At 40.9% G+C, this 23,911-nt stretch overlaps 1 protein-coding gene across 1 annotated transcript in view; it reads right to left on the bottom strand.

Annotated features, from left to right (window-relative positions):
- Nucleotides 1-19,442: 19,442 nt before the first annotated feature.
- The window catches only part of ANKRD33B (ankyrin repeat domain 33B), a gene marked incomplete at both ends in the record, with an annotated part of 57,524 nt that continues 53,055 nt past the window's right edge, over nt 19,443-23,911 (bottom strand). The window contains one exon of the mRNA XM_081326108.1: nt 19,443-20,290. Coding sequence (XP_081182234.1) covers nt 19,443-20,290 — 848 coding nt within the window. The remainder of the gene's footprint in view (nt 20,291-23,911) is intronic.

Below are 23,911 nucleotides of genomic sequence, written 5' to 3'. Positions count from 1 at the left end.
CTCATGAGGGACTTTTTTGTATCAGTCCTCCAAAACATAGCCCTTTTAAACATTATGATAGATGTACAAGAAATACACAACTGTGTGTGTCTGCAATCAAAGAGACTATAAACTCCACCTAGCCAAATGTAGTTTATCAGCCATGTAGCATAGCTCTTTAGAGAATTTTATAAATCTGGTTTAACTGCTTGCCTGCAGTTAAACCAGATTTATATGGCTAGTAAATTCCATATGAATTAAAGATTGCAGAAGTGCTTAATTACTCCCAACTCCCCACAATTCTAATGAAAGTTAACAAAGTTGTGTGGATTTATAAAAGCCTGGCAGTGCAATTCTTTACATTTCTCCTTGGAAACAGTCCTATTTACTTAAATGTCTTCCTCCATATAAGTGGATGTAAGATGGCATTAAACTAACTGAACTACAATTGAATTACTGTCAAGAAATGCCTAATTTACCCAGTTAACTATTAGAACCTGTGCAATGTAATCATTGACATAACCATATTATGTTAAGAATAAATAGTCTTCTCTTTAGAGAATATTGAATGCTTTTGGGGTTTAAAACACAATAATACAATTACTGCATCAAAATTATAAATTGTTTAGTAACGTTTGGACTTTACTTTAAAAATTAAAAAATGAAAGTTAGATGGATATTCTATTAATTTCTCCCCGCTGCAAGGAACTGTGATTTTTCAATATCCTGTAAAAGAAAAAGCAAAAAACTCCAATGTAAGTTGATTCAAATAGGTAAGGTAGCAACAGTTAGAATTAAAAATACATGTAACTTTTACAGTAATCATTACTTAAAACCTTTTAATCTGTTACCACCTGTAATACAAAAACAGGTTCATAATGGGTATTGGAGTGGCTGTCCATTTTGATTACTGCCAGTGAACCAATCTTCAAAAAAATTAGCCAACCAATTTCAGGTAGGGCAATTAAACAAAATTCCCAGACAACTCTTATAGAACAGATAACTCTGTACTTTGAGGTAATGAATTTAGCAGATAGGAGAAAAATCTACTCTTAGCACACTCTTCAGTGAGTTAGCTCTCTTGGCTTGAGCATTCCATCCCAAGCAGGCTGATATCTTTTTTTAACATTGGGAAAGTTGTGACAGTCACTGCCTAGTTGCTAGTGTGTTGACTGAAAAAAAGGAGCATCTGCTTCATTGCATAGGAGTGTTAATGCCACAGTATCCAATTAAAAAAACAACTATAAATTCCATTAGAAATATTGTATTGAGCTCTATAAATGCCAGTATTTACAGCCCAACAGAGGAGTGAGAGCCAGTATTCTACATATAGTTAACAAACAAGGAATAAAGATAGTATTTCAGTTTCTTAATTGTACCCCTGAAACATTAGGGGCCAAGTAACTCAGCAAACCAATATGATACTTTACATACATTCTGAAAACACTTTGATAGGCACAGGTCAACTTATCAGTCCAAAGTAGTCTAGATAGAACCATTTTTGACTTGCTTTGCAACAGTGTCTACTTCATGCTATGCACCTTTTGGGGTCCTGTTGACGTGGAGTTTTCAGAGTACTTTGAAGCCTTACTGCATTTTTCAATCTACCTGGAAATTAATCACTTGGTTAGAATCTTTGTTGGTGGAGACAGGAAGCATACCAGCTGGCAAGTGTTACTGAGTCGATCCAGATATGAGTAAGTCCATCTTCTGGCTCCTCTCTGATTCAAATAATTATGAATGTAAAGTTCTGTAGCATGGCTTCCCAAATATACTAATGTGCCATTCACACTATTCTAGGGTAAAGTTGACATCCCTGGACAAGCTAAGGAGAAATCCATGCCAGAAATAGGACTCAAGAGTCAAGGAGACACATATTTGATTACTGTCTCATCTCATATGTAGTCACTTGCTGCTCTAACAGTCACATTCTGATTCTGGTTAGAATCTTTGTTGGTGGAGACAGGAAGCATACCAGCTGGCAAGTGTTACTGAGTCGATCCAGATATGAGTAAGTCCATCTTCTGGCTCCTCTCTGATTCAAATAATTATGAATGTAAAGTTCTGTAGCATGGCTTCCCAAATATACTAATGTGCCATTCACACTATTCTAGGGTAAAGTTGACATCCCTGGACAAGCTAAGGAGAAATCCATGCCAGAAATAGGACTCAAGAGTCAAGGAGACACATATTTGATTACTGTCTCATCTCATATGTAGTCACTTGCTGCTCTAACAGTCACATTCTGATTCTGACAGCCTGATTCTTGGTGGCCCACAAAATTCAAAGGAAATTACAATACAATAATTAGAAATAATAGATGGCAAATGGAATGAAGCAAAGTGTCACTTCCTCATCAAATATTTGTGTGAAGAGCCAAGCATTCCGAGCTCTGAAAAATAGCAAAATGGGGTTTATCAGTACCTTATTCCAGAGGGCAGGTACTGTTAACAGAGAAGTGTGGTTTTTTCAATTCTGATTGATAACATTGTTTAAATTGGATGGTGCCAAACCAGCAGTTCAAATCAGTGAAGCAAATGCTAGAAGAAACAGACTCAGCCCAAGGTGATTGAGGCGACTCTTCGAATCGTGTCCAGAAACAAACCATAACCAGTGAAATTCATGAAGCAGAAGTGTGACCTGGGTATATCAAAGCATATCCATTACTGCTCGCATTCTGGACCAGTTGAAGCTTCTGGATGCTCTTTTAAGGGCGGTCCTATATAAAGTACATTGCAGTAATCAAGCTGCAAGGTGAGTAAGGCAAGGGAGACTGACTGAAGGACACACACACCCCATTGGAAGGACCTTCCCTTCATATTCAGTAAAAAAAATAACAGTCTCTAGGTAGTTGTGTAGCAATTGGTGACATAGGGGCTGATCTTGTAGGCTTCTAGCCCAAGAAAGTTCCACACAATCTGGTGCAGCTTATGGGCAATGTACTCGATGAGATTTGGCAGTCCAGATAGCGGCCTTGAGTAAACTAAACTCCCTTATCGGGGAAATGGGCAACATATAAATTTAATAAACCAGATAGGAATCACAATCAGATGAGTGATTCTACTTTATTGTAAAGTTGCATTGACAGAACGTTGCTTTTTCCAAAAGGCAACTAGACTTTCTTGGGTTTTTTCCCTTTGAAAATATTTTGCTTCTCATCCAAAAAGCTTCTTTAGGTCCAGAAAAAAGAGAAATACTGGTCTATAGTATTATATAAAAGGTCTAATTGCTAATTCATAAATAAAAAAACAGACAACTAAAATCGTGGCACTTATTGAACCAACGTATATAGTGGTGCCTTAGCATTCCACTGCTTCAAAGCTCAAATTTGGTACTCAACGCATTTTGATGCAAAAATGTCATCCTGGTACCCGTCCTTTGATACTCAACATGCTGTGATAAGAACAGGGACTGCCACAGAGGACAAACAGGAAGTTGGCCATGCTGAAAAGGTTGCTGACACAGGAAAAGAGACAGGAAGTCCTTCCCAGCCTAAACAAAAGGTCACATGGTAAGTCACATGCTTTGTTTGGTACTCATTGTTTTTAGTAGTAGTTGCACCTCCCGGAACCAATTAATGATGAGTACCAAGGTACCACTGTATTGGAGAAAATTACATCAATAAAAAAGGATTCAACTTCCTAAATTACTACATAGCTTTTAGACTCAGTTTCCTTGACAAAGGAAATTGTAATTTATAAAATGTGTATTTAGCAAGGAAATGTCATGTATAAATTGAAAATTATATTGTAGTACCTCAAAAGAGCAGTTTAATATAACACTACATTTCATAGCCTTTCAATTAAAACATATTGCCTTTATTATGTTGAAAGTCCTATTTAAAAATGGATACAATAATCACATTTACATAGTTATGTTCTGCGTGTAATCCTGTTTAATGAGAAAATGATATTAAACTGCCAGGAGGAGAACATACAAAATCCTTTTTTGAAGTGTTTTATTCAAATGAGATGAAAATGGTGCCCAAAATTAGCATCATGTCCTTTCCTAAGAGGACACCAGTCTTTCTCAGTGAATTAAGAGGTGGTGTCAGCCCTTTGAGATATGTGAAGTCAGGAAGCAGACTCCACATACGCTACTGGAAGGATGTGAGGGCGATCTGACTGTGACACTACTGTAACTCTATCTTATTGAAACGACATAATAACAGAATCTTGAAAGCCTGACTGATTCCTCCTTCCTTTTATAGCAAAGCAAATCAAGATGGAACAATCTTGAGCTTTTTCCAGGACTACACTGGTTTTTAACTAGCAGCTGTTGAGTTCATTCTTCAAAGCCATATATATCCAAGCTCCTTTACAGTTGGAAAGAGACAAATCTATGCAGATTTAAAAGCATAATTACTTTCACTCATTCATTCTAACAATTTAGGGTTACATAAGATACAATATGCAAACTGCTTCTAAAAATAAATATGAATATGAATAGTATCTTATAAAGATTTCTGGAGTGCAAATTTGGAGTTTAAACCATGTATGGGAATAAACTTGTGAAAAATATCATATAAAATAAAAATGCTCTATGAAGACAGAAACCTTGTAAAGATGCATTTCCGGAAAAATCACATTTTCAATAAAAATGTCAAAATCTATACTTAAGGATTATGTGGCACATTTGTTGAGAATGTTCAGACATCCAACACTTTTGGAAAATAGTATTTTAGTTAGTAAAACTAATTAGTAATTTAGTTTTACACCCTTGCCTTTCTATTAGTATTTGCTTTATATGCTATTTGGCAGCAACTGAACTACTTTACTGCAAAAGTAGTAAAGAGAAATCAAGGTGATGGCCACAACCATGCAATCAATTGCATTTATATTATATTTTCCTCCAGTTATAGTTAACTTGTGTAACCTGTTTAGCATTCAATATCCTACCGGCATATGTTAGTATCATATATATGTTTGTGTAGATGCAATTAGGAAATGTAGCTTTGATTAGTTTTAGACTTTCTTTAGCATTTTAATTTTTATTTTCTATCCCGCCTTTATTTTTTTATATAAATTACTCAACAAACATATCTAATACTCCTTCCTCCTCCTATTTCCCCACAACAACCACCCTGTGAATTGGTATGAGAGTGACTGGCCCAAAGTTAGCCAGCTCTCGTGCCTAAAGCATGACTAGAACTCAGTCTCCTGATTTCTTTAATATATCCTCTTCTAGTTAATTTTAAGAATAGAATAGAATAGAAATTTTTATTGGCCAAGTGTGAATGGACACACAAGGAATTTTATCTTAATTTGTGAACCTTTATAAAAACTTCCTTTTTTCTAAACCTTGTACTTGGAGTTTAAAAAATAATTTTAAAGGGCTTTTCTACATCTAGTGATACTAACAGTCCTGATTCCAGTTTTACTGAATATATATTTAATATGTAAGTTCGCAATATAATATTATCCAAGGCTTGCCACCCTTTTATAATACCAAATTGCACATTAACAAAAATAATATGATTTGTAATCTACATGCTCAACATTCTGGCAGATTCTCAATATTTAAACAGAAAGTTAGGCAAGTTGCACAATCAGAGAATCTTCATCAGCCTTCAAAATTGGATATGACCAGCCTCCCTTTCTAACATTTCCCTTGATGACGGGCCCAATTGTTGGGACCCCGAGAGGTGGCTGGGCTTAACGCATTAAGAGGCCCCTGATATATTTTTAGCTAGGTATTTTAAAGGGTTAGGGATGGGGAGGGACAGTAGGGAGGGGAGGGAATTTTTAATTGGTACCCAGTCTGGGCCTATGAAGGGTCCCGGCGAGATAGGGTCAGGGGTGGAGACTGCTGGTTCTGCGTGTGCTGGAGTAGGGCTGCAAATCCCCACGACAATAAGGAATGGTGGCAGGTGGTTCCACGGAGGGCCATATCAACATCTGGGATCCCCCCCGCTGTCTTCGAGCGGTGGCGCGCTCCGACACTCCGGTTAGCACCCTCTTGCCCGGGGGTGAGGGTGATCAGGTCCCTGAGCTTAGGCTGGTTTATTTTAACGCTAGATCCGTTGTTAACAAGGCTCCCCTCGTTCGTGACTTGATCGAGGAGGAATGCGCGGATCTGGTGTGCATTACAGAAACTTGGGTGGGCTCGGAGGGAGGGGTCCCTCCCACTGAATTATGCCCCCCAGGTTTCCGTGTGCTACACCGGCCGCGGGCTCAGGGCAGGGGTGGAGGGGTGGCGGTGGTTATCAGGGAGACTTTATGTCCACGGGAGACCACCATTGTCCAGACTGGCGGGAGTGAGACCCTCCTCCTGAGATGTGGCCCTCGGGTTCAGATGGGCTTGTTGCTTACATACCTGGCGCCCAGCTGTGTGGCAACAGCCCTGCCCGAGCTGCTCAACACCCTCAGGGTTGGCGGTGGAGTTCCCCAGGCTTATGATACTGAGTGACCTCAACCTGCCTTCTCTGGGAGGGTCGTCTGAGTTGGCTCGGGAGTTCATGGTTTCCATGACAGCCATGGGCCTGACCCAAGTAATTCAGGGCCCGACTTATGCGGGGGGGTCACACTCTCGACCTGGTGTTCCTGTCCGGACAGTGGTTGGATGATCTAGGAGGGGGTTCACCAGTTATTGTTCCCCTGTCATGGTCCGACCATTATCTCCTGCGGCTGGTCTTCCGTTATGCTACCCCCCACTGCTGGGCGGCGGAACCGACCAGGTGGTTCCGCCCCAGGTGCCTAATGGACCCGGAACGGTTCCAGATGGTGCTTGGGTCTATACCCATCGCCCTCACTCAGCCCAGTTGATGCCTTGGTTGATGCCTGGGATAGGGCAGCCGCTGAGGCACTCGACTGTGTTGTACCCTTGCGACCCCTGACCCGGCGCAGATCCCATTGGGCCCCATGGTTTTCTGTGGAGCTCCGGGAGATGAAGCGTCGGAGACGGGGTCTAGAGAGCTGTTGGAGATCCACCCGATCCAAACCTGACCAATTGCAGTTAAGAACCTTTATAAGGTCTTATCTTGCGGCGATGAGGATGGCGAAGGCTAATTACTTCGCTGCCCTTATCGCGTCTGCAGATAATCGCCCGGCCGCCCAGTTTAGGGTGACTCGCTCCCTTCTTAACCAGGAGGTGAGGGAGGATCCCTTGCAGGGGCGGGCCGAGGAGTTTAGTCATCATCTGACGTACAAAATCGCTCAGATCCGGGCCGGTTTGGACTCTGACTGGGCAGTCTGACATGGAGGAATCGGACGGTCTTGAGCACGTTATCTGGCCTGAGTTCGATCCTGTTTCCCCTGATGATGTGGACAGGATGAGGAGGAGGCTGAGCTCCACCACCTGTTTGTTGGACCCGTGCCCCTCCTGGCTGGTTTATGCGGCTCGGGAGGAGACACGAGGCTGGTTCCAGGCAGTAATAACTGCTTCCTTGAAGGAGGGTGTCTTCCCCGCCTCCCTGAAGGAGGCAGTGGTGAGACCCCTCCTCAAGAAGCCTGCCCTGGAACCAGCTGTTCTAAATAACTATCGTCCGGTCTCCAACCTCCGCTTTCTGGCAAAGGTTGTTGAGAGTGTGGTGGCTCATCAGCTTCCTCTGTTCCTGGATGAAACTGATTATCTGGACCCGTACCAATCGGACTTCAGGCCTGGGCACAGCACGGAGACGGCATTGGTCGTGCTGGTGAATGATCTCTGGCGGGCTCGGGACAGGGGTTGTTCCTCTGTCCTAGTCCTATTAGATCTCTCAGCGGCTTTCGATACTATCGACCATGGTATCCTACTGCGGCGTCTCAGGGGGTTGGGAGTGGGAGGCACTGTTTTGCGGTGGTTCTCCTCCTGTGACGGGAGGGCAGAGGTTCGCCCCGAGGCCTCTCGTTTGTGGAGTTCCTCAGGGGTCGGTTCTCTCGCCCCTCCTGTTCAACATCTATATGAAGCCGCTGGGCGAGATCATTCGTGGTTTCGGGGTGGGGTATCATCAGTACGCTGATGATACCCAACTTTTTTTTCTCCACCCCAAACCAACCCAGCGATGCCCTTGCCGTGATGTCCCGTTGCCTGGAAACGGTCCGGGTCTGGATGGGGAGAAACAGGCTTCGTCTCAATCCTGCCAAGACTGAGTGGCTGTGCATACCGGCATCTCGGGTCAACCAGACTATTCCATCTCTAACGATGGGGGTTGAGGTGTTACCCCCCGTTGATAGGGCTTGCAACTTGGGCGTCCTCCTGGATTCGCGGCTCAATTTTGAAGATCACATAGGAGCCGTGACCAGGGGGGCTTTTGCCCAGGTTCGCCTGGTGCGCCAGTTGCGACCCTACCTGGACTGAGATGCCCTACGCACAGTCACTCATGCGCTCGTGACCTCCCGTTTAGACTACTGCAACGCTCTCTACATGGGGCTGCCCTTCAGGACCATCTGGAGGCTTCAGCTGGTGCAGAATGTGGCCACGTGAGTCGTGATGGGGGCCTCCTGATACTCCCATGTAACACCTCTACTCCGCGAGCTGCATTGGCTTCCGGTTGCCCTTCGGGTGAGATTCAAGGTGCTGGTGATGACCTATAAAGCCCTAAATGGCGAGGGTCCAGGATATTTGAGGGAACACCTGCTGCCAGCATCAAGCTCCCTTCGTCCAGTGCGCTCCCACAGGGAGGGTCTTCTCAGGGTGCCGCCGGTTAAAGATTGCCGGCGGGTAACACCCAGGGGTAGGGCCTTCTCAGTGGGCGCGCCTGCCCTTTGGAACCAGCTGCCCGCGGAGCTTAGGACTGCCCCCGACCTCCGTTCATTCCGCCGGGACCTGAAGACCTGGCTCTTCGAGCTCTCTGGCCCAGGCTGAGAATTTTTTAATTTTAACTGGGTTTTTATTTTTCTCAGGGTCTCATTTAATCTTTTTAAATTTGTTTTTAACTTTTGTATAGATTTTCTTTTAAATATCCTGTAAACCGCCCTGAGTCCTTCGGGAAAGGGCGGTATATAAATCTAAATAAATAAATAAATAAATAAATAAATAAATAAATAAATAAATAAATAAATAAATAAATAAATAAATAAAATTGCTAATTGAAGCCTCATTTGAGGAAGATGAAAAGTTTATTTCAAAAAGCCTCTTCAACAATAGAGGAAGCCACTAGGCTGAAAATAAATAAGGGTAAAACCAAAATGATTGTTAAAAATATGACGAATAAACAGAAAGAAAATTTGGCTAGCATTAATTAAGAAGATAAAATATCTAGGAATTACTTTTACGGCCAGATGCACTTCAATCAAAGAAGACAATTACGACAAAATAGTGAAACAAAAGAAGACCTGGAAAGATGGGGAAACTTGAGTCTTTCACTGTTAGGGAGAATTGCTGTTGTAAAAATGAATGTACTACCCAAAATCCTATTCCTGTTCCAAAATATTCCTATACAACTAGATCAAAAAAAATTTGGGAACCTGAACAAACTGACACTAAATTTTATATGACAAGGGGGAAAAAAACCAAGGTTTAAAATGAAACTCCTGCAGGATGCTAAAGAAAATGGGGGGTTTGGACTACCAAACTGGGAAACATATTATGCAGCAGCAGTAACCTGGATTAGAGAATGGATAATTTTAAAGAATAAAAGATTATTAATTTTAGAAGGCCATGATTTGCAGTTAGGCTGGCACGCATTCCTATGGAATGAGAAACAGGCTATATCAACATTTTCAAAAACATCGGATTAGACAAGCGCTACTCAAAATTTGGAATAAAATTAGAAAACAAAATTACATTAAAGTACCAGTCTGGTTGTCCACCCTATAGAGGCGATAGTCTACCCAAATTTGTTCAATTTGGAAAACAGCACCACGTACAAAGATATTATGAAAGATGTAGGAGAATTGAAATCCAGACAGGAACTAGAACAACAAGGGATAAAATTGGAATGGTGGGCTTACAGATACAAACACAATATGGGAAAGAAGAAAGAGTGGGGGATAAATATTCAAGAAACTGTATTGGATAAAATATTATTGGGGCCAGATGAGAAACAAATAAGGAAATTGTATAGTTTGCTATTGGAGTATAAAATGATTGAGGAACAAGTTAAAGAACCAATGCTGATATGGGCTAAAAATTTGGGACATGGTATTGATCTTGATATATGGCAAACTCTCTGGGATAGAAATAAAAAGACAATGCTGGCCTCAGCTTATAAAGAAAATTTATATAAAATGTTTTACCGGTGGCATCTCCCCCCAGCACAAATAGCCAAAATGTACAAAACAATATCCCCTAGCTGTTGGAAAAGTTCCAAAGAATTAGGTACTTATTTTCATGTTTGGTGGTCCTGTAATAAAACGCAAAAGTATTGGCAAAGGATATGGATATGGTTAGGTTAGAAGAAATATCAAGACAGAGAGTAGATTATAGACCAGAATTTTTCCTATTTGGCATAACAACAGAGAAATACACTAAAGAAGAGTTATTTAGTGATTCACATCATCACAGCAGCGAGAATGAGTTCGCCCAGAAATGGAAAAATAGTGAAATACCTGACGAGAGAGAAGTGATAAATAAAATTTTAGTGTGTGCAGAAATGGACAAGTTAACTTTGGAAATAAAAAATAAAGATCAGTCAGATTACTACAAAATTTGGAATAGCGTATTTTCCGGCGTATAAGACGACCCCCTACATTTCCTGTTAAATTATAGGGTTTGGGCTATACTCGCCGTATAAGACTACCCCTCTTCCAACGCACACCAAATAAAAATTAAAAAACATCAGATTTGATTTTAATATGGTAATTTTAATTCAAATGCTTATGACATGCAGGTGCTTAGTAGGAAAACTGTCACTTATAAGGCTGTTTGTCATCAAACATGTAAACATAAAACAGTGCAAGTGGATTAAATAATATAATAATAATAATAATAATAAGAAGAAGAAGTTGTTGGAGGGGACCTTGGAGGTCATCTAGTCCAACCCCCTGCTAAGGCAGGAAACCCTATACCATTTCAGACAAATGGCTGTCCAGTCTCTTCTTAAAAACTTCCAGTGTTGGAGCATTCACCACTTCTGGAGGCAGGTTGTTCCACTGGTTAATTGTTCTAACTGTCAGGAAGTTTCTCCTTAGTTCTAGGTTGCTTCTCTCCTTGACTAGTTTCCATCCATTGCTTCTTGTCTTGCCTTCAGGTACTTTGGAGAATAGCTTGACTCCCTCTTCTTTGTGGCAGCCCCTGATTCCAGCAACCATTCCCTATTTTCCTAATTCACTTTTTCACTTTTCCTAATTCACTCTAAAGCTTTCCCTGCGCAGAGTCTTAAGTAACACAAGCTGCCTGCAATTAGTGCAGGTTCGCATCCCACCAGGCTCAAGGTTGACTCAGCTTTCCATCCTTCCAAGGTAGGTAAAATGAGGACCCAGATTGTTGGGGGCAATAAGCTGACTTTGTAAAAATGCCGCTTGGGGGGGGGCGAAAGCCCTAATAAGCAGGCATATACACAGAATGAAGGCTATTGCTAAGCACATTGATTTGTGCTTTAAATTGTAAGCCACCCTGAGTCTTCGGAGAAGGGCAGGATATAAATGGGATTTTTTTAAAAAAAAGACCAAATGGGAGATCCGCTCCAGGTTTTCCAGCCAGCCCGCCCAGTTCCTGAGTCAAATGTGTCCTTAGAGCTAAGCCGCTGCTCTGGCTACTGTCTTCCCCACCTGCCTTTCAAGTTGGGATATACTACAGCTGCTCTTCAACTTTAGAAGAAAAGACGCCCAGACCCCAGCCTGTAAAAAATCACAGACTGCAGCTTCTTCTCCAATTGGTCCCGCTTTCCCTGCGCAGACTAAATGGGAGATCCGCTCCAGGTTTTCCAGCCAGCCCTGTCCCTAAATTTTCAGCACCCGGCGTATAAGACGACCCCTGACTTTTGAGAAGATTTTCATGGGTTAAAAAGTAGTCTTATACGCCGGAAACTACGGTAACTTAAATTTTCTTATTAATGCATGGAGACGAGTTGTTTAATAGGAAAATATGCCTACCAAGATAATCTGGAGACACATAAGCAAAAGTGTCCAGAGTGTCAGAAGTGAAAAATATTAACAGAAAAAAATAGGAAATATAAACTGATAATATAATATAAATATAAACGGGGACAGTGAGTTAATTGATACAGAACATCACTGTCCCCGGCAATCTAAGAAAATAGGGGAACTTAGGCACCACACAAGTTATGTAGCAAGTAAACACAGGGTCAGTCATAAAGGACTCAAATGTCTGTACACCAATGCGCAGAGTATGAACAGTGTTTAAATTGTCAGTAGGCTGGCTTTGAAGATCCAAGGACAGAAACTGCCTGTCTGTATTCAGACAGGAACTTTATGGCATCCAGGCAGTGATTCCTAGTCTTGGTTTCCTGCCCAGATATTGACTAGTTAGAAGTAGGTACCTATATTCCCATTGAGACAGATTTTTTTCAAATATTGCAGATATATAAAATATGCACAGCAGCAATTTGCAAACGTTCAAACATTATACAGCATCAGAGTATAGAAATCATCTTTTGTTTAAGGGCGTGAAAATTTGTTTAAAATTGCCTAAACTCCCAAATAATATTTAATAGGCTGCTCTGCCTGTTTAGAATTACTGTGGGGCAGTGCTTTTTTTGTTAAAAAAAAAAAAAAAGGGACGGGAACTCACACACATCATACAACCCGCCTTGCCTTCTCTACAAGATTTACCTTTGTAGTTGAAAAAAAACCCCTTCAATTTTTAGTGTATCTAAAAGACTAGGATTTTGTTCAGGTAAGTTAATACTATTCATGTTCCCATGCACTGTGGGGCTTTAAATTACAAGAAGGCATTTTATTAATCTTTTGGGACATTTACCATTGGCATACCCGTTTAGTTTAATGTGGAAATGTCAGTTTTCTATGTGGAATGAAATTGGCCCAATAATACAAAATTTGGTTGCTTGTAAAAGATTGAATTATTTTTAATAGATGTGATTAAACCTCATACTGTAGGTTTACATTTACATCTGACCAATACATAATTAATATGTATTATTATTAATAATTCCTCCAAATCACAAGACATTGGTTTTATTCTTATTCTTCCCCTCTGCAGTTTCAATATAAAGTATAAAAGACTAAAAAGAGATTTTCATAGACATCCCAGCCTTTGAGCTACCCAAGGATCTGATACAGCAAAGTTTCGCTGTTGGGCAAGCTTCCACGCCAGCCGTCTTTCTTTCCTCTCGCTTTGCCTCTTTTTAACCTCACACCCCACCTTCTGTAAGGGAAGGCAAAAGGCTCGGTCACCCTCTCGTGAAAGATGGCCTCCATGTTTATGTGTCTCCCACCGCCACCAACGGTTTCCACAACACATGGTCCGACCTAGCCAATCAAGCCACGTTCTGGCTGTGGTGTTCCAGCGCCTCATGGCTCCTCCTAGAGGAGGCAGACAGCGCTGGAGGGGGCCCCACTTGCACCGTACTGCCAGCGGGACATTTTTAAAAACAAACGAGGATAGGAAAGGAAACAATAGGAAAAGAACGCAACTCTGGAAAATCCATCGAAAAAAGGTGCTGGCACTCCGTTCTGGTGCATTCTAAGACAAAAAAAGCCCTGCTGTGGAGGATACACTGTGTTTAGCCTAAACCAGGGGTCGGCAACCTAAAAAAGAAAAAGAGCCACTGGGAACCGGTTCCATCACAAATTAAAAAAAGAGGGAGCCGCGTGCGTGTGTCCATGCACGCGCATGCGCAAAAAGGTTTTTTGCGCATGCGCGGACGCACGCGGCTGCCATTTTTTAAAAAATGAGATGGAACCGGTTCCCGGTTGCCCGACGGCGACGGCCCGTCTGCAAAGCTGCCGCTTTCGGCAGCTTTGCAGACGGGCCGTGGCAGCTTCCTCAAAGAGCGGCACCGCTGCCCCTTCGCGCGGAGGTACGCGCGCACCTCCCCAAAGGTTTGGGGAGGTGCGCGCGCAACTCCGGTCGTTCGGAGAGGTGCGCGCGCACCTCTCGGAATGGGCAGGGGCGCCGCTCTTTCAGGAAGCTGCCGCGGCCCGTCTGCTAAGCTGCCGCTTTCGGCAGCTTCAGAGACGGGCCGCGGCAGCTTCCTGAAAGAGCGGCACCGCTGCCCCTTCGCGCGGAGGTACGCGCGCACCTCCCCCCATTCGGGGAGGTGCGCGTGCACCTCTCCAAACGGGCGGTGCCACTCTCCATTTGGAGAGGTGCGTGCGCACCACTGCCCGTTGGAAGAGGTGCGCGCGCACCGGGCGACTGGGAGCCGCAAGAGACGGCTCAAAGAGCCGCATGCGGCTCCGGAGCCGCAGGTTGCCGACCTGTGGCCTAAACAGTTACAGGTAATGATTCTTACACACATGTAAAGCATTCTTTTGAAATTGGAATGGAGAAGCTACAGTTTGTTTGCCAATGCCATTTATGTTTCTAGTTATTATGATTCCCAATTAAATCCAGTTGCAATGCCTTTTCATGCAGATGCCATCCACTTTTATTTGAGCTGCAATGGTTTGAGGGAGAGACTGCTGTATTTCATCTCTGTCAGAACTTGGGTTGCCTAGATAAATAACTAGAATTAGTGATACTAAATACCAGTGTATATATTTGCAACTAGAGAAATTTTAAAATGTACTAATGATTTAATCTAATTTTCATAATTTGGATAGATTTGCAGAATTCAATTTTTTTAGCTAGATTGGGAACAGAATGTTAGCTTTACTGCAGAGTACATACAGTAGTTCATCTTTACTGTGTATTCTGCTCATCTACGCAAACTGATTGCAACCAAATGGGCTTCAAAAAATCAACATATTCTATTTTATAGCTGAGGAAAAAAATTATCTAGCTGGCTATGATGAGCAGATGGTTCTACTGTAATCTCCACCTGTTCAAATGAATTAATAACATTCAGAGTTCTAAATTAAAAAGAAAAGAACAAAAATGAGTAAGAATTAAAGAAATATATCTTGGCAAAGATAAAATTAAAATCCATCCTGTTATTTTGAGTGTGGTTAAAATGCAGGTAGTCTAAATAATGCTTACAGATACATGCTGTACAGGTAGTCCTCAACTTACAGCAGTTCATTTAGTGAACATTCAAAGTTACAATGGCTCTGAAAAAAATCACACGAGCATAGGGATGCTACAATGGTTGTGTGAAAAAAACCACTGCAGCATCCCTATGCTCATGTGATCAAAATTCAGACATTTGGCAACTGACGGCTGCAGTGTCCTGGGTTCATGTGATCACCTTTTGTGACCTTCTGACAAGCAAAGTCAATGGGGAAGCCAGATTCACTTAACAGCCATGTTATTAACTGCAGTGATCCACTCAACAACTGGGGCAATATTGTAAAATGGGGCAAAATTCACTTAACAACTGTCTTGCTTAGCATCAGAAATTTTGGACTGTGGTGATCATAAATCGAGAACTACCCATATTAATAATAGATGCAGAACATTGATATAAATTCTGATCAATAAAGATGATTGCATTTGAAAAGATGTCATTACAACTGTTAAATAAAAATGTGTAACTTATCATTCTGATCAACTTGCATTTTAGAAACATCTGAATAAAATATGCAGCCAAATTTTTTTTAGATTTTTTTTGTCAGAGCCAGGACCACAGTGACCGGTTTTCTCTTTTAATATCCCTCTTTTCTGGAAAAGTTCTCCTCTTGAGATTAGCTTGATCCCAATTCTGCAAGGTTTTTTGGAAAGCTATTAAGGTCTAGCTATAGTCGTAGGAGTGATTTGTCTCTGATCTCTCTGCCATGAGAAGGACTGTGATTAATGTTCTGTGCTTTGATGCTGTCAGAGATTATGTCCCTTGCCTTATTTTTTGTTTTAATCTTGTTATTGGGTATAGACGGTAAGCTGCTCAGGGATGAATGGAATTGGAACATCGTATATGTCTTAGTAAGTAAGAAAATGAAATTCAGATTGGTAGAATAATTCAGAAATAGAGAAATATCTAGTCATCAGGCAAAGAGGTGCTATACCAGAAGACCCAGCATGCCATAAACTGCCTGATCAGAAATACAAAAAAAATCCACATTCTTCAATGGGAGTCCCAAACAGCTGATATGAGTTCCTTCCATGTGTTCCACGTTTTGAGCTGTTCTCTCTTACCATTGGCTGCCTTTAACAGCTCCACTAAATGCAACAGAAATTAGAACCGAGATTAGGGCTAAACTGAAATTGAGAGATCAGGACAAATTAACATAACAGTCCCAAACAAAACTCAAGAAATAATATATTCCATAATGAAAGCATAATTTATTATCAATACATAATATGCTGACATAAATGGGTTATACCCTTCAATATTACTACTGAACTTCATCCCTGAGTGAATATAATAGTACATTTTAAGCACATTTGTCCTTTATAAAATAATTAAATTGCAAATTCATGTACCTGGTTATTGGAGTAGATTAATTTGGAGGAAGATGACTCTGTGGTGTTATATAGAAGTATGTTGTATGGGCTCTGAAGAAAATACACTTTCTATGTCAAGAACTCATCTGAGAACCATTTTGCTACCGGCATCTAAAATTTCATCTACCAATTACAAAATAATCCCCATTTCAAAATATTATCCATCTCTTTTACTATAGTTGTTGTTGTTAGCTGCAAAGTCATGTCCGACCCATCGCGACCCCATGGACAACATTCCTCTAGGCCTTCCTGTCCTCTACCATCTTCTGGAGTCCATTTAGGCTCATGCCTACTGCTTCAGTGACTCCATCCAGCCACCTCATTCTCTGTCGTCCCCTTCTTCTCTTGCCCTCAATCTTTCTCAACATTAGGCTCTCTCCAGTGAGTTCTTCCTTCTCATTAGGTGGCCAAAGTATTTGACTCTTTTACTACAGCATGCCTTTAAAAATTAATATATGTTGCTTGCTTGTTATATGAGCCGTAGCTTCAGCTAGCACAGAATTGACAAAGGAGTGCAAGCAGGCACTTTGTGATAGCCTTGCATACATGGAACAACCATGTATTAACTATGGCTGTAATCCTGTCAGAAATAATCCCCTCTGAACCCAGTGGATTTTATTTCTGAGCCAGGACAGATTGGATTGCAATGTAAAGTATTTTTAGTTCAATGCACAATGAAAACTCCCTTCTGAGAGATATTACCCTTAATTTTTTGCCGTTAACCCTAAGGGGTATTTACCTGAAAAGTAAATTTTTTTAACTGGGAAAAAGGATTGGTACAGCTTGTGCAGTTTGAGGAATGAGGTATTTATCATTCTAGTTCTTAAAGCTAATTCCTTACTTTTGAGGATCAACACCCTAGGAAATGTAAGTGCAGTGCAATTACTGTAATAGCTTCCAGGACTGTTTCATCTAGCTAGGTGACACAGCACTGGGCTGTGTGATCTGAACAGGCTAATACTACGATGGAAACTACCAAGAAATCCTTGGAAAGTAAAATCCTGCAGGATGTTAAAATATACATGTTAAAAAAAGTCTGAAAAATATACATTTTATTCCATCTCTTTAGTAATAAATGCAATTATCACAATTATTTTGGACTCAGTTTTATAATAGAAGTTGATCAAATTTTAAACTGAATGTCATACTGAAAAGTAATTGGGGAGGGCTTTGTAGAAATGGAACAAGTTACTGTAAAATAAGCTGAATTTATATTAACTTTAAAAACAGATTTGTTTTTCAGATTAGCAACAAAGCAATCAAACATCTTTCACCAGTAGGCAACACATCAGGTGTCACTTGCTTACCTTATTTCTAGTTCTCAAAATTAAAACATAAATCATATATGGGACTTTTGTTTTGCCAATTTCCCCTGAGATTTTATTTACTTTAAAAATGTTTCTGACTGGCATATTTTCTATAGGCAAGCAATAAGCTGAAGCTCTGTATATGTAGGAGGGGAAAAAACCTTAAAGCACATTTAAATCTCTCACATATCCTAAGTAAGAAATTTATGTCATTATTCCTTCTTTTCTAATTCTCTAGATACTCCTTTGAAAGCCTACTCTTTTTCTTAATTATTGCTTTGTGGTTATTTATCAGGGATATTTCTTAAACTCTTTGGGCCTTTCCCTACTATTGAATTAACTATCCTTCTAGGCATAAAACAAGCTGGTTGTATTGCCAATCTTTCTATTGCATATCCCACTGCTACCAAATAGTCTTTTTCTGATCTGAAACTGCACCATTCATTTTGGGCAAGATTTTTGGTTTTCCTCTTCTGGCTTTGCTCTTCCTTTAGTACAGGGGTAGGCAACCTCGGCTCTTTTATGACTCATGGATAGCTGACTCAGGAATTCTGGGAGTTGAAGTCCATGAGTCATAAAAGCCAAGGTTGCCTACCCCTGCTTTAGTACTATACTAATCATGCGAGATTATTTCCATTAGAGCACAGCAGCATGAACAGGGTGGATCTGTTCGAATGATCCTGCTTGAGGTCTAGACTGATACGTCTGCCCTTTCTCTCACTTCCCAATTGGCCATGTTCAAAGGTAAAACTGAAATAAGAAACCAGGACCAGCCTGAGAGGAAGGAGGTAGATAAACCTTACCAAGAACATGCAACCATCCAGGTTGCGTGGAAGAGAACGGGAAGTGAGTAGCTGCTGAGCAACCACTTTTCTTATTTGTGGTGTGAAAGTGGGGAGGCTGTGTGTGTGTGACAATATGATATCCATGGGGGGGGGAAACAGGACGAAGGCTAATTTAGCATCTCCCATTTTGTAAACTCTGCAGAGCTCCTCCATCTAAAAAAAAAAATCAGATTCTCTTCAATGCTACTTCAGAATACAATAATATGTCATTGTGCACAGCCCCTTACTTTCCCCAGATAAAATAGTAGAGATCTGGTCTCTCTCTACCTTGTTGGAAGCTTGGAAAGAAGTTGTTTTCAAAAAAGAGAGAGGGGGAAAAACAAGAATATGAAAAGAATTCTAAACAGAACTGTTGATAAGAAGTGCAAATCCTCAAGAGAGCATTTGCTGCATCAGAGGCTGGCAAGAGGAGAGAGGCCTCGCTCCTACTTCTTAATGCTCTGAGAAAGGCCCCCCTGATCACCCCCACAACAGGTTATCTGACTTCGCCTTCTCAAAATAAGAAAGTAGCACAAGTTTTATGTACCTTGAAACAAAGGGAGAAAGACTACCTTTGTATGAATACACTTTGTGACAACTTAAGACTGCTCTTTCACCCGTGGGCTGGGGCAGGATGAGGATTCGCTCCTGCACCCCAGGGAGAAGACTGGTATTTTAGGACATGGTACTGCAGCACTGCTGTAAACTGTAAATTTGAGGACATGGCCCCTCTATTTCGAGTTTAATCCTATTACCTTTTATTTCTGGGAGGGTAATTGTTAAAATTGTAGAAAAATAATCTTTTCCGTATGTTAACATTGTTCATATAGATGCCTTGCATTTCTTAAGTCTCTTAAAACAAAGGTGATCTTCAGTTTGATCTTCCTTTTCTTAAATTTATACAATATACCATGTCAACCTTATCCATTGATACCAACAGCCATTTGGCTTAAGTCCTTTTTCTCTGCAGAGATGGTGATGTGGTTTTCTGTAAAGCTTCGGCTCTTTTCTTTTCTTCTTCTTCAGCCTTCTTCCTTTGTTCCTTCAGCTCCTTATATCTCCATTTGGGAATCTCCAAGTAGGTCCCATCACTGGCATTACTTTTCCGTCGCACTTTCTCTGGCTGGAATGTAGGCCGAGGTGCCTTACTTATACGGACTCTGGGGATGACAAGCCCAGGTCGAACACTGCTTCTTCTCAACAAGTGCAGTGGTAAGAGACTGGCTTTCCTTGGAACCACAACGTTGACCTGGGGCACATTAAAATGCTGCAGGCTGGCTCTCCTTTCCTTCCTTTCGGACACTAGTGTAATTCTGGAATTCTGAAACAACTTCCTATAGCTGTTAAAATGTTCCCTGTTCTCCAGAATTTGAAGTTCTTTAGCTCTTTGTTTCCTAAGAATTTCTTGCACAGCTGGCCTACGTTTTCCTACAGCAGGAGGACTTTCAGGGCACACAGTCCTACAAGCTATGGCAACAAAGGAGCTTCTTAAACTTGTTGTTATTCTAACCATGTGATCCAGGACCCCATCTTCTTCAGGACCATGGACAGTTCTGAAATCTACAATGGATCTCAAAGTTGCTGAGATCTTCTGCAAGCAAGTTTTTGAATCTGTAGCCTTGGCAAGAAGTTCCTTCAACTTTGGCCATTCAAGCACATATTGATCACAAAATTGCTCAGCGCATGGCTTATCCATAAGTCTCTGTATTAGATATGCAGATTCTATTCTTCCTGTGAAACATGCCCATTCTAGAGGTGTGAATCCACGACCTGGATCTGTTGCATTAATATTTGCTCCTTCAAAGAAATGAGAGAGGAGAGGGAAGGGGAAGAAAGAAATTAAAGTCATGCTGTATGTGTTCTGAACTGAAAAGTTGTAAAAGTTGTAGTTCTTGATTGCTATTCTTAGCTATCATGGTTGACAGTCCGATAGTAAGGTTTTGAGCTATGCTAAATTGTTTAGAGGTTTGAAGTACAGCTGTACCTAATGTTCTGCATAACATTGCATTAATACTGTAGTCCTCCAAAAATCAGCATAATCAAAGTAGAATGAAACAATCACTGATTAAAATTAATTTCCTTAAATAAGGAATTCAAATTACAACATTGACTGATTACCTCATCTGCATATACCAACCATTCTCTTACACCCAAAAACATGCAAGTCCATACAGGCACTGATACAGAAATAGAAATTCTGTGCATTAGAAAAAATTAAATCTATCAAGAAAACAACATCTCCTAATCAATGGATAATTCCAGGCTGACCTGAAAAGGGATTCATGCTTTCCACTAGCAGTTCCTACACTCGTCGCTCATTTTTTTCACCAGCTTGTTCCAGTCCTCTCAGTGAATGTAAAAAAAAATCTCCCAATATAAGGTCGAGAGAGAAAAATAGATTTGCTGCCTTGCCATTCTCTTGCTTGTTACTCCAATATAAAAAAATAGAGATGTGCAAAATGTTTTGAGTATTCCAAGCATGAAAGAAAATGCATTTTTCAGAATGTTGATTCCGGATTACAACAGAACTCTAAAAATAGGCAAAATGTTGCACACACAGAATACTGTACAGGTTAGACAGTATTGGACAGTTCATGGTTGGACCAAACCACACGTTTTTTCTATAAATGGACCTGGAGCTTGCATGTGTCAGCAGAGATGTTTCAGGGTACCTCTCCTTCCATTCACTTTACCTCAGCGGTCCCCAACCTTTTCAGCTTGGTGGACGGATTGGGGGGAGGGGGGATGTTTCTGTGTAAATGGCAGACATGCGCGTGAGCAGCAGGTGCACATGTGTGTGTGCCTGCCCCTTGCACAAATGGATCTGCACGCGTGGCTAACGCTCGCACAAGTGGAGCTGCACATATTCGCATGCCCTGGTTCCAAATGGGCTGGGGCCTGGGCGTTTGGGGACCTCTGCTTTACATATCTTTTTCTCTATAGCATTTTTATGGTACTGCATGACACCATGTTCATGTCCTAAGATGTCTCCCATTTTTCTTTCTTGAAGGAATTGTTTGCAGTCTAGGCTCCAGGTAACACTTTTCATAGGAATTTCCATCCTCCCTGGATACTTTTCTCCTTCACAATTTTAAGCAATTGGATTCTATCTACTTTCTCATTGAGTTAATCAGAATCTGCTCTTCTGAAATCTAATATAGGTAGCCGTCAATTAATGACTGCAATTGAGACAGTCAATTCTGTCACTAAGCGACCCAGTCATCAAGTGAAACACTCATGTGGTTGATTATTACATGATCACAACTTGCAAATTACTGCTGGCTTCTCTATTGACTTTGCTTGTTGATCAAGCAATGCTAGGAAGATCACAAATGGTAATCACATGACCATGGGATACTGCAGCTGTCATAAATGCACATCAGTCATGAATTGCCCGATCATGATCACATGATCCTGGGATAGTATGACCATTATAAGTATGAAAACTGTTTGAAAAATGACTTTTTCAGCAGCGTTCTAAGTTTGAATAGTTGCTAAACGTGACAATCATTAACTGAGGACTATCTTATACATAGATTCTTTTCAGATTCTTTTCAATTTTTTCAACCCTGGTCTTCATGAACTCAATGCTAACATGATTATACTCAAGGTACCAATCAATTTCATCTCTTTATTAGAAGATGCTAGGGGCTTTTTAAAAATAACAAGTTCTAACTTAAGCAGATATTTCAGTGGCTGACAATAAAATTTGAGTTTTCTTCAGGGATTTATTTTAATGTCTTCAAAATCTCTCATTAAAATATTTCATTTGTTAAAATTGTTGCCATGTAACTAAAAATTTATTTACAGTGTGTCACACTGTTTCTGAATTCATTCTAAAGTACTATAATTGTTTTGGTAAAAAATTGTCAGGAGGAAACACATTTTGCAATGAAGGGACAGCATTTAAAAAAACAGTATAGTGTTTAAATGAATCTCAACTGGGAGCCCTGCTTGGACACACATTCCTGCAATATAAACTCTGCGTTGTCGTTACAGACCAAAATGTTAAAGCTACAATGAATCTCATTTTACAAAAAAAGAATTTGTGATCTTTCTTCTTTCAAAGTACAATACAGTGGGAAAGAAAACAAACCCAACAACCACCAAAATTCATTAATAATACCAGACAGATAACCAAACAGAAGGGATGTTTGCTATAACAGATGGTAAAGTCCATGAATTTAGGTTAATCTCATGAACGGTTAAGAGATTCATTTAAGACTGACTCAGACTATAATAAGAACAAGTAAAAGATACATCTAAAGCTACACCAAAGCAGAGAAGCAACTGGTTTATGCAATGACTTTTCCATCACTGTTTCTTGCCTTCATGGATGTCATCAAATAACTGTATAAAAATATAATATCAAGTATTGTGGCACTTTCAAATATGATGAAAAGGTTTTCTAATTTTTTTTATTTTGTATTTCTTTTTTTAAAAAAAGTCAATGAGGTTGATTTCCTAATGAACTGCTTCAAGTTCTATAAGAGCAGCAGTGAAATGTCTAGACCAGACATGTCAAACACAAGGCCCGGGGGCCGGATCTGGCCCGTGAAGTGGTTTCATGTGGCCCACGAAGCCATCCTGGAAGCAGTGAGGGAACAGCCCCCACTGCCTTGGCCCTGGCCCAGAGACCCTCCTTCTGCCAGAGACCCTCAGATCTGTCCCACTCCTGCCCAGGCCCCCATAGGCACCCTTCATGCAAACGTTGTAGAGCTGGCCATGCCCACCCAGTAGGCCATATGTACTCTAGCCACGCCCACCCAGTAGGCCACGCCCACCCTGGCCATACCCACCCGGCCCCCTGAGGGCAACCGCAATGCTGATGCAGCCCTCAATGAAATTGAGTTTGACACCCCTGGTCTAGACTCTAGTCATTATACTGGATTCTGCAATTGCATAAAACATTTTAGAAAGTGTGAAACAAGTTGGCATTCCTGCCCCCTCCTTTATCCAAAGAGGACTGAGATAAATCATTACCTTCCTATAGTTTTTTTCAGCAGTGCTTTGTGAATATTACAATTGCAGATAGTCCTTGACCACAATTTGGACCGGAAATTCAGTCACTAAGCAATGCGGTTGTTAAGCGAGTCATTATGTTAATTGGATTTGATGAGCATTTTTACCGTAGTTGTGTTAAGAAATCACCATGCTTGTTAAGTGAATAATGTGGTCATTAAATGAATCATGCGGTGAATCCAGTTTCCCCAACTGATTTTGCTTATTGTAAACTGGTTAGGAAGGTCACGAATCACGATCACATTGAATGCAAGATGCCAGCCGTTTGCAAAGCACCTGAATTGCAATCAAGTGACTACAAGAGTTAAAACTTTGAGGACAGGTTGTAGGTCACTTTTTTCTAAGGCTGTCATAACTTTCCACTGTTGTTAAATGAATGGCTGCAAGTTGAGGATT

Source organism: Vipera berus, assembly GCF_964194415.1.
Source record: "Vipera berus genome assembly, chromosome: 3".
Lineage (NCBI taxonomy): Eukaryota > Metazoa > Chordata > Lepidosauria > Squamata > Viperidae > Vipera > Vipera berus.
Note: the sequence above shows the minus strand (reverse complement) of the source record. Positions and strands in the feature narration are given on the sequence as shown.